This window comes from Aphis gossypii, chromosome X (assembly GCF_020184175.1).
Source record: "Aphis gossypii isolate Hap1 chromosome X, ASM2018417v2, whole genome shotgun sequence".
NCBI lineage: Eukaryota > Metazoa > Arthropoda > Insecta > Hemiptera > Aphididae > Aphis > Aphis gossypii.
In genome coordinates this window covers 63,239,031-63,255,588 of record NC_065533.1, presented here as the reverse complement: position 1 = coordinate 63,255,588, position 16,558 = coordinate 63,239,031, and the positions used below count along the sequence as shown (strand labels likewise).

The 16,558-nt window shown below is 25.6% G+C and overlaps 1 protein-coding gene across 2 annotated transcripts; it reads left to right on the top strand.

The window, feature by feature from the left end:
- The first annotated feature begins 410 nt into the window (after positions 1 to 410).
- On the top strand, positions 411 to 12,235 carry LOC114124765 (cilia- and flagella-associated protein 61-like). 2 transcript variants are annotated; one of them, XM_050207728.1, is made up of 23 exons: positions 411 to 587; positions 655 to 767; positions 854 to 988; positions 1,063 to 1,223; positions 1,305 to 1,437; positions 2,167 to 2,299; positions 3,209 to 3,432; positions 3,739 to 3,950; positions 4,883 to 5,060; positions 5,118 to 5,238; positions 5,310 to 5,383; positions 5,478 to 5,657; positions 5,992 to 6,208; positions 6,344 to 6,567; positions 8,578 to 8,772; positions 9,035 to 9,160; positions 9,232 to 9,338; positions 9,869 to 10,005; positions 10,095 to 10,302; positions 11,025 to 11,446; positions 11,573 to 11,764; positions 11,825 to 11,890; positions 11,962 to 12,235. In XM_050207728.1, exons 1-23 carry the CDS (start codon positions 546 to 548, stop codon positions 12,130 to 12,132), a joined length of 3,771 nt encoding a protein of 1,256 aa, XP_050063685.1. In that variant the 5' UTR covers positions 411 to 545; the 3' UTR covers positions 12,133 to 12,235. The 2 variants fall into 2 exon arrangements, with proteins under 2 accessions (XP_050063685.1, XP_050063686.1); XM_050207729.1 differs by lacking the exons at positions 11,573 to 11,764; positions 11,825 to 11,890; positions 11,962 to 12,235 and having other exon boundaries at positions 11,025 to 11,065; positions 11,176 to 11,341.
- Positions 12,236 to 16,558: the final 4,323 nt, after the last annotated feature.

Here is a 16,558-nt window from a genome sequence, read left to right as displayed (position 1 = left end):
TTTGGTATCAAATGATTAACTTTTCTTTGACTAAAAAACACATTTGATTACAAAACATTTCGACTATATTAATAAAATATTTGACCATTCGTTTTTCGACTATAAAACAATTCGATCACATGATACTTCAATCATATTTTATCGATCACTAAACCGTCGACCAAATGACACGGGCCGATTTTATTTAATATTCATTATTATTTATTATGAAGTAATGAATATAGAACATACTTTAAGGTAGTTACTCTTAATATACAAACCTTTAATATTATTATTATTTGACATTTATCGTAACTCAAAATGGTCAAAAATGAGATAGTAAAATAAAATATGCAAAATAAGTTGTAAATTTAAAATTTCTAGATGGGTATGTTATGAATAGAATTTGGTTGTCCTGGAGATGTATGCAAAATAATAAATATCCTATGTGTAGTGCTTAATTGTAAATGTTTAAATGGTAATTTAACACAATTGATAGTTTTTGAGAATAAATTCGTTTAAAAACCCCTCGAAAATAGTGTTTTATTAATTTTTCTGTTTTTCAAATGTACAAGACTCGTAAACATTTTAAAGTAACATCATCCGAGGTAGTATCAATGTAAAATATACCAAATATTTTGAACCTATTATATTATTATTATTTTTTGTTATTAGACTAATGGGATTTATTGGAGAAGAGTGGAATTGACGGATTTACCGAAATTAAAAAAAATGACGAACAAAGAGTCGAACGAATTGTTTGGCGTGTTTGACATTGCTAGAGTAATGTACGTATAATGTATTTTTGGTTCGTATAATACTATAATGCATGTGTGTGTGTTTATTTCTTTTTGGTAATTTGATAATTTTCTAGCACCGATAACCCGTTGTCGCTGTGTCAGGTCAATCCTAATGGAAAAATTACTGTTTTTATATCATTATCCGATCGCCCCAACGTCAGTTGTATCGCTTCTGATAACTGGACAGAATGGTTTAATTCTTTTTACGAGTACGGACTGCTTGCATTAAGATGATATTATAATTGATCATTTCATAAAAGCATCTTTTTCTCGCTTTCATTAGTCTGAAAAACGTCGAGCTAAACAACACACTGTTCATTAATGTACTCCTGTTCCGGTGTGTCGACAGTTTAATTCACTTACCGGTGTTGCTCGAAACGGTTTACGTCCAGATTCCAGAAACTAAAAACATTATTTTCGTCAAACCACCAGGAACGAAAATTTGTTAGCATGCGTTTACAATCTGTTGTACGTATCATATATTTATTGGCAGTTTTTTAACATCTCGTTTTCCATACAATATAGGCACAGAAATATCTTTACCGTTTTCCACTTTATCTGCCAAAAGCGTCTCCATCGATCCAGAATTTGGATGCCCTGAGATTTTGTACCACATTAGAGAGTTCAGCATCAATAAAATTAATTTACGGATCGCCGAGTATATACTAATATAATAACGATGAAAATAATAGTACTCGTTAAGTAAATTACCTACACATCGTAAATTAATTTCGTTAAGTAGGTATTCTTCTCTCATTAAAAAACACACAATTAAGTTAATTCATGATGAATTATGTGTGACGAATTAAATATTCAATTGATCTTTCCATTAAAAAAAAAAAAAAAACAGAAAAATGTTGAAAAATTTGTATGTATTAAAAAATTAATTAATTAATAACGATTTTACGTTTGTATTAAATGAACGTACCTAACTCACAACATTGAATATTGAAAATTTGAAACATAGAATTCACACTATTTTTAAAAATTATTACAATAATTTTATCTATTTTATTATACCACTTAATCTAAATAAATAATATAATAATATAATAATTTATATAAATTATTCTAAGAATTAAAACATGTAGATAGCAGATACTAAATTATCAAAATATAAAAACTAGCCTTATTTAGGACTTGCTAGCTACTGTCGAAAATTATCAATTTTGTCGAAATTACATATGTTTGTAATCTGTAGATACAAGAAAGAATTTTATGGCATGCTCAATCAAAATGTGTGACCGTAGTTAGCATATTATTATACTTAACGAGTATCTACGAGAATAATAATAAAATAAATTTGATTCGTTAATCTATTTACTCGAGAAGTTGTACATGAACTAACATAATATTAAATTGTTATTTTCTTTTTATTATCTCGTAGAGTAGACGATTTCATTGACCTGAGGGCCTATTTGGGACACCGATTAGATTTTTTGGATAATTTCTACGGTGAATATAGCTTAGCGAAAATACTCGAGTTTCCGGGAGAAGATCGCATTAATTTAGTTCCCAATGTAAGTGAAAAATATTTTATAGGTCGTTTACAATATACACGATACTCACGACACGAACGCCGCATGTACATATTATTATGTTTGTTTTATTCATAAGGATGAAAACATAATAATATAGATACATTCGCCTAAAATTAGCCAAATTAAAAAGAAAAATCCATATAAATCTTCCTTATTTTTAAATCTTCTCGTTTCCACATTTTTGATAAGTGGTTATTATTTTTTATTTTTGTAAAATGACGTAGTATACACCTCAGTCGGTCTCAGTTTTTCAAAAATTATGTATTTGTTTGAATACAATTTTTTCATATCTTTCTACATTTTTCTTTATTTTTTTTTTATTATAACAAAATAAAAATGGAGATTTTTGAAATATTATATAAGGATTAAATTTGTGGGGAGTTAATAAATAAATAATTATACATTAACGATATTATTAAATTATTGTGTAAACTTTATGATGGTTAATGAATAATGAAACTACTTAATCTATACTTATATGTGAACAATTTATTTTTAAAAATTCAAATTAAAGTTAATAATTCGCTATCAAAGTTGAAGTAAAAATCATTAAGTGGTAGCGGATGTATCGTCGAGTATACTTACCGCCAAATTTACCGCCTAACCTAAGTGTTCGTATCGTGTATATTTATAGCTAATACTATATTTTAAAGATATTTCAGCGCAATATTTCTTTTCTTAATTAGACACACGCATAAAATCGATATTACTTGTTCATATAAAATCGTTTTTTGTAATTTTTGCGAGTTTCATATTTTATTATTATTTGACTTCATATTGAACTTTAAAAATAACAATTTTGACGAAATTCGTGAGGCTTCTTTTGTGAAAACATTTACAGACATATGCACATGTATTATTACTCATTTAATAGTACTTGTTGATTAGGTCAAAGTTAATGGGTTGATTACTGTATACACGAATTTGGACTATCCTTTTCTGGACAGTGTATTTGATTTGTACCAATACACAGGATTGATTGAGTTGAAAGACGAAAAAAACAAGACAACTGAACCCAAAAGCATTTTGCGATTAGCTACAGACATTTCTAGAATGATGGAAAAGGCGAACATTTCAAATATTATGTCCGAAATTGCTACAAATGTCCAATAGTAAATGAAAATATTATGTTTTAAGTGAATTTTATACGATTCCGTGAAAAGTAAAAACGGAAATAAACAATTATGACGATAAAGAAATTATCACAATAATATAAAGATTTTAAAACAAAGTTGTTAAAATGAAACAAAGATTATTAATTTTGTCTCGCTTCTTAAATTATTTCGAATAAATTGTATGCGGAAGTTGTGTTTATTATGTTATGTTGTAATTTGGATAAATTGTTCATTTACCTAAATTATATTATTGTATGTATATTAAATATCATTTATAATATCGATAACCGTGTGCTTTTACAGTGAGTTCATATCGAATCAATTTAAACAACTTACCGATAAAACAATGAAACCGATGAAACAATTTTTCCAAAGTAATATTCTTCAAAAAGATAGTGATACATTTTCTGTAAAACCGGAATCACTTCTTCAACTCTCCACCACTACTCTCAACACTTCCGAAAGTGAAAAAAAAATGCCATTTTTCAAAGAAATACACAATACAGAAAATAAAAGTTAGAATTTAATTTTTTTTCAAAAATTAAAAATATTTAACTAACTTATAGTAATTGATAAGTATTCCAAGGATGTTACACTTCATTAACGGCGAACGCGATCATAATACATTTGTATGTTAATATTTATAATTTACATAAATAAAAAAAGATTTAAAAGGGTGGTCATGTGAGTAACGCTCTGCTGTACTGCAGTTGTTCACTATTATTTATGTGTTAAATTTGAATCCAATGACAGGTATTATTGTATACAAAAAATGATTATGGAAGGAGATGATTTGTCACCTTAAGATATATTTTCTAGTGGGTAGTGAGAAAGGTGGTTTATAATTTAATGATTTGAATACGCTAAAATTAAATCATATATAAAATGTAAATTTAAACAACTGGTGAAATTTTAAAGTATCTAAAACTTTTTGAATAATAATAAATATTAAAAATCGTCTGAGGATAAAATAAACATAATCGTTACGCGAATTTCTAAAAATTTGAAATTCAGACGGTCATAACATTTTATTACTAGTTTTTGAGTTACAACAATATAAAAAAAAAATCGATTTTTTTTTAAACCGTTGGAAATTTCTTACTTTTGACCTCTATAATGTACCAAGGATATTATTAATTTTGCAATCGGAAAACTTCTCCTGAAGTTTAAAATTGAAGCATTATTTCAACAAGCTATGTTGTACATAAAAAAACGCACATCATTGTAAAATCAATACATTCATCACTTATTCGTTCGGGTTCTAAAATAATATTCATATAAACAATTAAAAATACTACTACCTATGTAATGGGATATTAAATGGTAATGTACTATTTAATTTAAATTTTAAATTGTTGAATGATGACAATTAGACAATTTTTTTAGACTTGATTATTATTATATTATAATAGCTATGAATTATTTTAATTTAAATTTAAATTTACAGATATAATTAAAGATTTTCTAAAGTTTCAAGATAAAGAGTCTAAAAAAGCGAATGACATGTCCTATTACGTCAGCAGTTCATATGATTCATCAGAGAACATAACTTTTACAAAAATAGATTACAAAAGAACTGCTTTCATGATAGAATTAATGTTGATCGACGTCGATGAAGAAAATAAGTAGGCACGATTTCTTCTTAAAATTATTGCTTTTATTTTGCTTTTATATGTTTTTAGAGCCACGTGGGATTATTTGATTTCAATTTTTATTTATTTCATCGAATTTCCTCAGTATGAATATTGTTTAATGAACTTACACACAATTGCGACTCCACCCGAACTTAAAAAGTTTTTTTGTGTATGTGTATAGCTAAACACTATATGATTTATTTAAGTTATATTTTTATTAATAAAATACATATATTTCAGAATGCCACTTTGAAGCCCAACCGTACTTATCCCATGGGCTTACTTTACATACTGCATCGATCTTTCTTAACTGGGTAAGCATAATATAAATTTGTATTCAATACAACAATTCGTTGTTTTAAATATTATTTTTAAATTTGTCAACTGTAATTAACTTTATTATTTTAGAAAATTTTCGTGTGTACTAGTTACAAAAGAACATTTGGAACTTATGGAACTTATGATTGAAAACCACCCTCTGAAGCATGTAATTTCAAATAATATATCAAAATCGGTTTTTGAAGATACGAGATATAAAACTTATATTTTTCAATGTAACGATCAACCAATTGGATATTGTGTAATTCGGTGATTATTTATTTTGGTTTATCTATTGTGAATAATTTATATACTATTTTAATTAAAAAATAATAATAATTGAAATCCATAGTAAATAAACTCACATAAATTTAGTAAAGCGATTTGTGTAAAATAATGATTAAAGGTTTGTGTAATTTATTCTGAAAATGTATGCTTATATAGTTTAAAAGATGTGTTTGTATTGTCATATTATTTTATTAGGTACCTTATTCTAATCGAAACCTTAAAAATTCAAAATAAATCAACAAAAAAACACAACCCAAAAACCATTAAAAAGCCGTATAATATTTAATCAAGTATTAATGATATTTTTTTCTTTTAGATTAAATGATGAAATTAAATTTTTGAATAGTTACTTTGACGTGGCTTGTTATGCGTACCCAAAACTAGCTCGTAATCATATGGCTGTTTTACTGAATATGGATATGCAAAGGACATTTATTAAGAAATCCCGTGGTTTACTTAAGTTTGTAATGGAAGACAGTGATATTAATTGTTTGTTTTATAAACTTTATACAGATATAACGATAATGGAAGAAGTATGTAAGACAAATTATAAAATATTATACATGGTTTTTAAAACGTTGAATTTTTCGTTTTAATTTTATGAATAATATTAATAAATCTAATGTTATGATATAAACATCAATATTAAAAATATTCATTAATTTTAGTGTGAATTGTCTTACATTAATGAAATAAAAGAATTAATTCCTGTTAAACCTCGAGTTCGTATTCAATACGATAATGAAAATGTGTCTGGTGACCATCAAAAGTTTGCGCTATTTCATATAAATACACGATTGTGCAGTACTCAAACAATGTCAATAGACGCTAAGATTGTTGTGGTTGGAGCATCTGTAGTAGCTTTATCTTTTTTAGAAAGTCTCTTGTTCAAGTAATTTAAAAAACATTTTTACTGATTTTCATTAAAAATTATCCTTTAGAATAAATCGAGTGTAAACGTCGTTAGGTTAGACCAGATATTCCCAACCAGTGTGCCGTGAACTTTATTTTGAGTTCCACAAAATTATTTAAAATATATTTTTTATTATATTATTCATGCAATACCTAATAATAAAAAATAAAAAAAGCGGGTAAGTGGGTACCGCTCTGCTGAACATTAGGTGGCCGTATGGATCATTTTTATATATTTTACAGTGTTAAATTTGAATCCAATGATAGGTTATATTATAATATAACATAATACATTATACTTTATCATTGTATACAAAAATGATTCTGAACTAAGATGATTTGTCAGCCTAGGATATCATTTCCAGTGGTCGGTAAAAAAGATGGTTTATGTTTTAATAACCTGAATACACCAGCATTTAAGTTCTTTTAAAATTATAATAAGCTTAACTTATGGAAAATCTCGAATTCTGTATTTCAACTCTTAGCTACTTATGCAAAACTTTTCATAAATTATACCTACAAAATAATTTACAAATATTCATGGTTTTGACAAATTTTTGTCAATATTTGAACTTCAAATGCTAATAAAACAAAAATTGTACCTATGTATTCTTATAATTTTTTAATCACTATAAGAAAAACTTATGAGGAACTTTGTATTAAATTTTCAAGTATTTTGACTCGGCCAAAAAATTTTATTGACACTTCAAAAACAAATTTTCATGAAATTTTCAGTGGTCTATAAATAACTCAAAAAACGTCAAAAATCTTTGACAATTTAACTGTTTATAGATAACATTATCATAAACATTTGGTGAAAATGTCAAGTATTTATAGTGATTAGTTTTTGAATTACAACCATATAAAAAAATCAATTTGATCGAAAACTGGTTTTGCGTAAAAATTCCCGTTTTTCTGTCATTTTTGTTTTTGGTTTTTCTCGATTTTTTTGAAAATTATTGGAAAATGTTTACTTTTAACCTCTATAATGCATTAAGAATATTTACTTTGCCATCGGAAACCACCCCCAAAGTTTGAAATTGAAGCATTGTTTTGACTAGTTATGCTGTACACAGACACACACATGTTTTTTTGTAAAAACAATACATTCATCACTCCGTTCAGAATCTAATATATAGTTAATTTTCATTGTAAAGATTTGTTTTATAAAATATATTATGTGTATATATTATATACCTACGTCTTACTAATTTTGTTTATACTTATGAACTGTTTAATAAAATGGAAATAATCTATAGGGTTAGGTAAGTTATAGACCATATAGAGAATAGAGATCTCTAGTCTCTAGATTTTTAGAAAATGACTAAGGGTGCCGTGAGTAAAAAGAGGTTGAGAATCTTTGGATTAGACATTAGTACATTAGTACATAATCTAACTGAAATTTCAATAGATAAGAATAATAAGCTTCATTAGATTTCAAAACTTTTATTTCTCATGTTTAAAAATGCTTATTGTTTATACGTTAAGATTATTCGATTTTTTTTGTGCTACTGTCATTTTGAGATAGGTATTCAATTATCAATACAATCAAAAGATTAGAGTAAATATCTACCTACTATTTATTTAACAAATATAATTAATTAATATTCTATAGCCATTTATGAGCAGTTGAAATAAATATAAATATAAAATCTGAAAAATCATCATTTAGAAATTTCTAATCGAACATTTGAAACTTTAAAATAATGATGATTTATTGATTGTTAAAAACAATAATTATGTAGTATTTTTATTATCAATTAAGTTATAGCTTCATGGTACTTAAATTGTATGTTTATTACATATTTCCTGAAAATTGTATCAGTGTACCAATTATACGTTTATCCTAGGTAGGTTAGGTTAGGTACACCACCAATCAACCATAGTATTAACGATTGTGAAAATGTAAGAACATTTTTTTATGAACAATAACATAGTTGTTTTATTTTTTTTTTTTATTAATCATACCTAATTAATTTGTTATTTTTAGCCCAGTTAGTTATTACATTAGATTTGGCAATATAGTACTCATTTCTGATTGTGGTGCACCATATCAACTTGCTTTAAGTGACTTGGAGGATAGAATGATTCCAAAAATATCACACTTTAATTACGAGTATATGATTTCTATGGGTTTTAAATCATTTGTAGATGTCATTACTGGCACAGTAACAGCAATTAACAAGTTTGTAAAATTTACTTCGTAATTAAAATAACTGCAATTTTAGCGTTGAAAAAATGTACCTATAAGGTATACAATCATTGTAGTTAGTGTTAGTTTAATCAATAAATACAATAAAATAGTTAGGTACTGTGTTGTACTCAAATCCAAAAACAAAAATAGGTTCTATTTAATTATTTAGTTTTTAATTTATATTACGTGTACTTTACTAAGCAAATATATGTATACATATATATATTTACTATTTTGAACTGTTTTTGCTTAGAGCCGATAAATGTGTAACTGTTAATGAAGATGAACAAGTCTATTACGATTATTTATTTTTATTCTATGGGGAACAATTTGGGTACACTGCTGAAGAAAATGAAACTAAACCTCAAAATTCTATCGAGTAACTGGTGAAAAATATTTGATATAGATATATAATATATTATCGATTGTTGTTATGTATTCGTATACTAGATCGAGTGATAAAAACAACAAACTGGAAAATTTATTTTTATTAAACTCTGAACACGATGTCACCAATGCTTTCAAATATATTGAATCAATAAAAAATAATGAAAAAGGTAATTTTTTAAATGACAAGAATACAAGATAAATAGTACTTATGTATGAACAAATTGATTTAGTTATTATATTCTAAAATTTTAAAATTTAAAAATGAATGATAAATAAGGTGGACGCCTAATTACGTTTCATATTATTTTTCAAAAAAAAAAAAAAAAAAATAGTGGAATTGTGAATACAATGTTTAAAATCCATAAATTATATTCCATACATTTGACTGTAATACATATTGAAAACTGATAAAGGTATACGAAATTGTATTACTGTTTATAGCCCCTATCTTCTAATGAATTAGGTGCGTCGAAAAATAATAAACTTTATCACCTCTCTTAAAATAAAAAAAAAAAAATAGAATATGAAGAAAATATGAATAGTGAATTTACATAGTTATTATAACTATTTATTTGAAATTGATATTTCTATAGCAACAATTCAAGTCGAATGACTTTTTAAAATCATTGAATTATTTATTATTATTATTATTTTTATTTCTTAGTCTAAAAATAAACCACTTTTTGTAAAATAATAGATATTGTCGTACTTGGAAAATATTTGGGATCACTAACGGTGATTAATGTTCTTCTTGAGAGTAATATAGATGGATCTCGAATAGTTTATGTAGAAACTCATGAGAAAAAAAACATTCCATTCATAGCTAATCAGTTTGTAAGTAACTTATCTGGAAAGTTCCATATTACAATGTATGCAGTTTAAAAGTAAATAATAATTAAGCATAATTTAACATACCTAATTAGATTGGAAATGCTGTTTACAATGAATTACATAAACAAGGAGTACGTGTGTATAAAAAATGCGTATTTGAAAAATTCACATTAAATGGAGATCGAACGCGTATACGGAAAGTGACGTTTACAACAGCTGCTGGTGACGCACTACTTACAATTGATTGTGCTGCAGTGTTTTGGTTCGACCAGAAGTATATTAGTAAAGTGAATTGGTTTAGTAAGTATTTTGTTTCAGTTACGTATGGGTAAGTGTTTTATTTTTAACAAGTTCCACGGTTCAGCTTAGTTGTGGTGTACCTATCGTTATGGGTAATAAAGTAATCAAAATTTACTTAAAAATTGTTTGACGTTAAAGAAACATAGTTAAGTCAATGGACTAGTATACATCGTATATAATTTTATCTGGTATTTTTAGTTTTATATGAATAAAAGTTTTAAGATTTTTGAGTGTGCCTACAGTTATCAGTTTCAGTTTTTCCCCAGGAGGCACATGCGTTCAAATTTATTGATGCAATACCTATATAATATTTTTTTATGCATTCCAATGACATTATAATAATTATAAAATATCAAAAAAAAAAAAATAACTACGATGAGGAAGTGGTGTAAGTACCTAAAATGTCTGTATAAAGCTGGGTTTAAGGCACAGAAAAATTAGCTGTTATCCAGGAATTAGTGTAGCATTGTTATATATATACATACATACGTACGTCATACATACATATAAGATAAAGCTATTATAAGTAAAAAACTGATATATGAATTCTAGTACAGACAAATATGTTATTTAATATTCATATTGAAACGTAAAATTAATTACTTATAAGTAATTAGGTTTTAGTAATTAAGATTTTAAAATGGATAATTATTATAATTCTAATTATTTTATCTTCAATTAAAGTAATCATTATTATTTATTTGTTGGATTTATGTTTTCAGCAATGTTACAGTCCGCGTTGAAGTTTGACGGACATTTAGTGGTAAATACATCGTTCGAGACTAACATCGAATTTGTGTATGCTGCAGGACCTATGGCGAGGTTCATGCATAATGAATATTTTGTCGTATCACACCATTTGTATTATAACAGGTTAGAAATTGGAGCTCGAGTGGCCAACGTGCTGATGAAACGATTGGGCATTATTGAAGACGACAAATCAAACGACGCGTATGCTCGTCCAATTTTTGAGTATTGTCAATTCCCTGGAAAATATAATTATTTCCACACCGTAATTCCCGTTCTGAAATCTCTTAAGACTCATGCAAGTAAACTCAGTACTGGTAATGCTACTGATGGATATTTCGAAATTCTCGTAGATAATAATGGTTACGTACTAGCATTATCGTGTTATTCAAATAAAGTGAGTGAATATTGAATTACTTGCATACTTTAGAAATTACTATAGGTTTATTCTTGTTTGATGCTTTCATATTTTATACATTTATTTTTAAGTTTATTTACTTATTTAATTTGACACATTTTTTAGGATATTAAGTATTTAAATTTAATAAATCTATGTGGAAAACATGTGAATTTGTTCAACGATATGATGTACCGTTTCAAAATGAATTCTATTCCATGTTTCTTTGATTATTTCAACCAATTTTGGTCATATCCTTTATACTCGAACAAGTTTTGGAAACTGTTGGACGAGACAAAACTAAAACGAGACAATAAAGTACTATGTTATTATATAAAATTTATTTCGAGAGTAAATCTTTTTAATATGTATAAACAGTTAATCAAAAAGTTCTTATGCTGTGATGATGTTGCTACGTCGATGTCTGGGCTTAAACTCAATACGGTAAAACTTCAATACCTATTATTCATTCAATATGTATTATATTAAATCTGTATTACTGAATTTTTACTTAGATTTCAAAGTTGTCGAGGTGCCCTTATCTCGATAGTCGTTTCGATCAGTTGTATGGAGAAAAGTTAAACACAGTTTTGATGAACTTCGTTGCTAATAATGTGGACGATTTTCCAATGTTTTTTCACACCATTGACCAAAGGAAAACGGAAGATGAATACAACACGGTTTAAGATTAAAACACTAGATATATTTATATTTTAATACTTTGGTGTTGTTTTGAGTAGTCGGTTCTTAACAGATAACTATAAATTATAATAAATAAATTAGAACCAATTCTATCAATTATTTTAACGAACATTAAATACCTTATAATTACAAAAATTATCATAATCTGTAGCAATATATAATATTTATCTGCAAATACAGGAATGCGGACAAGTTCAAGCAGTATGTTGTATATTTTGTGTATCTTTACATGAACCAATTCACCCAGGTTTTACTTTTAACACCATCATAGATATCTATGGCTTCCTTAAATATTAAAGTTTGAAACATTGATAATGTTAAAAATAAATAAAAATATACCTACTATATTATTTATCAAGGTTTTCGGTTTTCCTAAATAATGCTAATAACAGATAAAATCAAATGAATCGATGGGTGTGGACTATGAGACGTTTTATGAAAGCTATTTAATCCAATTTATTGTTCTTGAAAAAACTTACTAAGTAACATGTAAAACGTATACAATGGTGATAATTAAAATATTTTGTTTTAATATTTTAACTTACAATATGCTATACATAAACTAATTACTGAATACTTATTTTATTTATTATAATGATCGTATCTCTGTTGTAAGTTATAAGTGTTACTATTATAGATAAGTTAGGTTACGTAGATGTGTGTCAACGTCAAGTAATAATAAAGTTCAGTGTGTATAAAATATATTTTATTATAAATTACACTAAAAACCAAACTTAATACATCATTTAAAATAAAGTTTTGTTTTAGGTGAAATATAATGAATATTCAACCAGCTTAAACATTATTTAACTAAATATTAGTTTTTACAAGGTGATTTCAATTTTTAGTTATTAGCTTTTATAAACACACTTTTACACAATTTATAGTTAGTATGTATCTAATACATGTTTAACTAAATATTATTGTAAAACCAATTATTTATTAATTAATAAATTCTCTTAATTCTGCATTTCTTTTAAAAAATAAAATGTCTAGTATTATCCTTTAATAATAAATTGAGCTTACTGTCTAACCTCAAACATTATATTATTAAAAGAAATGGAGAAACTTAAGAGAAAACTATGTTTTAAAAAAAATAACTGGAGAAGTGTCTATGCCAAATGAAATGTTTATTCAGTGTACTGTGTCATTCTGAAGTACACTATAATAAATGTGTTGAATTCGTTTTTAATGATAAATCATTGCATTCGATTATACAAAAAAAAAAAAAAACGGTTTTTAATGTAAATAGTTAATGATACCTATTACAGTAATAAGGTAGGTTGTACTCATTTTTGCTAAAAATAAAAAGAACATACTATTTTATAAAATAAGCATTATAATAATATATATTATATATATTATATATAAATTATATTGTCTATAAATACAATTCAAGATAAAAAAAAAAATAATAATAATATTAATATTAAAAAATATTATACTTTTATAATCTTTACTTACATATTTTTAATGTCAATTGAATGAATATAAATTCTTAGTTTAAAGCCATGAGAACCTAATATATAAGTTGGTAGCTAAAAGAGGATTTTCTTAACAAAACATGGTTATAAAAACAAATATTTATCGGTGAAAATAAACCTGCTATAGATTTATACAAATACACATTCCAATTAAATAAAAATACCTACTTCACTACGAATTCAATATTTTTTTTTTCAAGAATAGAAATCTAGAATGCGGTCAGGGGTAGGTCGCACTTTGTGTTAGAATATAATATATTAAATGTATATCACGGATTTCAATGCCCTAAAAACTATTAAAATATACTCTATAAATAATCAAAAATGCCTTTACTACGCATAAGGATCTTAAATGTTTTTCTTTAGACATAAAACCCCGCAAGAAATTGGATAATTGTACAAGTTCAATAGTTGGTACTTTTGACACTTCGCTAATAATACAAATACAAAATACCTACCAAAATTAGGCACGCACAATAAATAAACAAAATATCCAATGAAAATAAATTAGGTATTTGAGATATACTTATCTTAGAATGACTATTAATAATTGTAATTTGTTAAATAAAATAAAAGGTACCTATTACATTTAAGCAATTAAAGCAAACATTATGAAAACAACACTTTTTAATACCATATTTTAAATTTATACTAAAAGTTCGTGTAATATAATATATTAGTAATTAGTATACGTACTAAGGGCTAACAATTAATAAAACAACTAGAAATGAAAAAATATGCAAAATAACAGCTTTACCTTTGAAGTTCTTGTTATTTTACACGAATTATGTAATTCAAGTACATTATCATCGAGCAGCCAAGTAATAATGCTCTTTGTATTAAAATCCTGGTCCTAATTATTATAACACTTGATGTGTGTAATTATTGGCAAATGAATAATTATTAAAATACTGCCAAATTTATAAGACATATTACTTATTAGTTCGAGAATGATAAATAATAGTGTTTTGAAATTTGCTGCTTTAGGTCAAGGTAATAAAAGAAATTCCGAAACATGTGACTATTAAAATGTATTGTAATATATTATGAGTTCCAAGTCAGTAGCCAAGGGGGTTTAGGGTTCAACCCCCCTCCCCCCAATTTTTTTTGAAATAAGATTGAATAGTTAGAATTTCATATTTTATTACATAATATATCATATTTATACTTTAACCCCCCCCCTCCCCCCCAAAAAATTAAATTAAAATATTTTCCTGGCTACAGCCTTGGTGAGTTCAATGTACGAATTTATATTTAAGACTTTGATAATATTATTAATGTTATTATGCATTAGTTAATTAGTTTAACTAAAGAATATTGCCATGAAAAGTGTTGGTTAGATTATTGTTTTGAAGTTATAAACCAAATATAATATTATAATAATACTGTAACTATGTGAGTCTGTGTCAAACAATAAGAATTTCACTAATATAAGAATATTTTCAATTATCGTGGAAAGTACCTATTTTTTTAGTTCATTAATTTTATGATTATTTATTAAATATGTGATCATAATATATGTAAGATTTTATAAATGCAAATTCTGTGAAAAATATTAAATATAGAGTATATACTATCTGGATGACTAGACTAGTGTAAAGATTTGTGTAATCAGTTTTTATAATATAATGTATTAAAAATAATATAATATGTATATTAAAAAAATACAATAACAATATCTAATAATCATATAGTGACATAGTACCTATGTGATTATATTATTATGTCATATATTTCAATTTCTTCGTCTGACTGTATGTACTAGTACTAAATCAAATAACCCGACTTCACATTATTTGTAAGTCTTTTATTTGTATACCAGTATATCTACCTACTTATAAATACTAAACATCAAATAAGAGATATTCAAGTATAATTTCTAATAATGTTAAAATATTTAAACACATTCATTTTGATTATTTAAACTGATAAATTAATAGCTCTAAAATAGCTTGCCTCTTTTCAAGTTCTCGTATCACTTCTTTTTCATTCCATAAAAACCATATTATGATAACTGATAAAAATTATTTGAATGTAGATAATATAATATCTAACATAATATATTTTGATGAATCCATGGCATGTCTTAAAAATTAAAAAGTAATAATTATTACATTTGAGGCACGACAATATTCATCTATAATAATTTCTGTAATATAAGTTTACTAATTAATTAATTTAATGATGGATTTATCTTATTATAATATTGATGGTATGTCTCTATTAGAGCGGTTCTATTATTTAATAGTTCATTAACCTTACACAGTTAAGGGTTTGTAAGGTTGACATTTTGATATCATTATTATAGTTATTACTCACTTAAAAATTCAAATATAAATATATTCGTATTATAAGATTCTCGTTCTCTAAATAAAATTTTCATCTTCAAAGGTAAATATAAGAGTATAATCTGTGATTAAGCGTTGGCTTTTAGTTAGGTCGACATTTAGTTATAACTTTATAAGCATAATTAACTTATAATATCTTAATATTTTTAGGTATATTGCTTAAAAATGAAAACATAATATTAGCTAATGTTTAAGCTCAGATAATATTCTTATCTTTAACTTTCACATAGGTCAATTTAGTCTAATTTAATAACATCAAATTAGTTCTATAGTTCATAATTTCGTTATATCGTGTCCGTAAGATGAAGACAGAAGATGCGAGTATAGCATCCTATAGTATACCTATTTTTTGACGGTTTACGCTGAGAAAGTAAAATTTTTATTTCTAATATAATAGTAGGTTTAAAAACATTTATAAATTGGGTTTATATAATTTTCAATTATTCGTTTTAAAATGGGCTACAATGTAATATTTTATAAATATTCGTAATTTTGTAGAAATTTGAACTTAAAATGCTTAAAAAGAAAACCCCATTCATTATAACATATTTCAATATTTGTATTTTTAATATTTTAAG

What these genes read in the sequence shown, in the direction of transcription:
- LOC114124765 (XM_050207728.1), top strand. Translation starts at nt 546, where the DNA reads ATGTACAAGACTCGTAAACATTTTAAAGTAACATCATCCGAG. An exon ending in ATATAACGATAATGGAAGAA is followed by an intron (nt 6,209 to 6,343) that starts GTATGTAAGACA and finishes CATTAATTTTAG; the next exon opens with TGTGAATTGTCTTACATTAA. An exon ending in TATCGTGTTATTCAAATAAA is followed by an intron (nt 11,447 to 11,572) that starts GTGAGTGAATAT and finishes CACATTTTTTAG; the next exon opens with GATATTAAGTATTTAAATTT.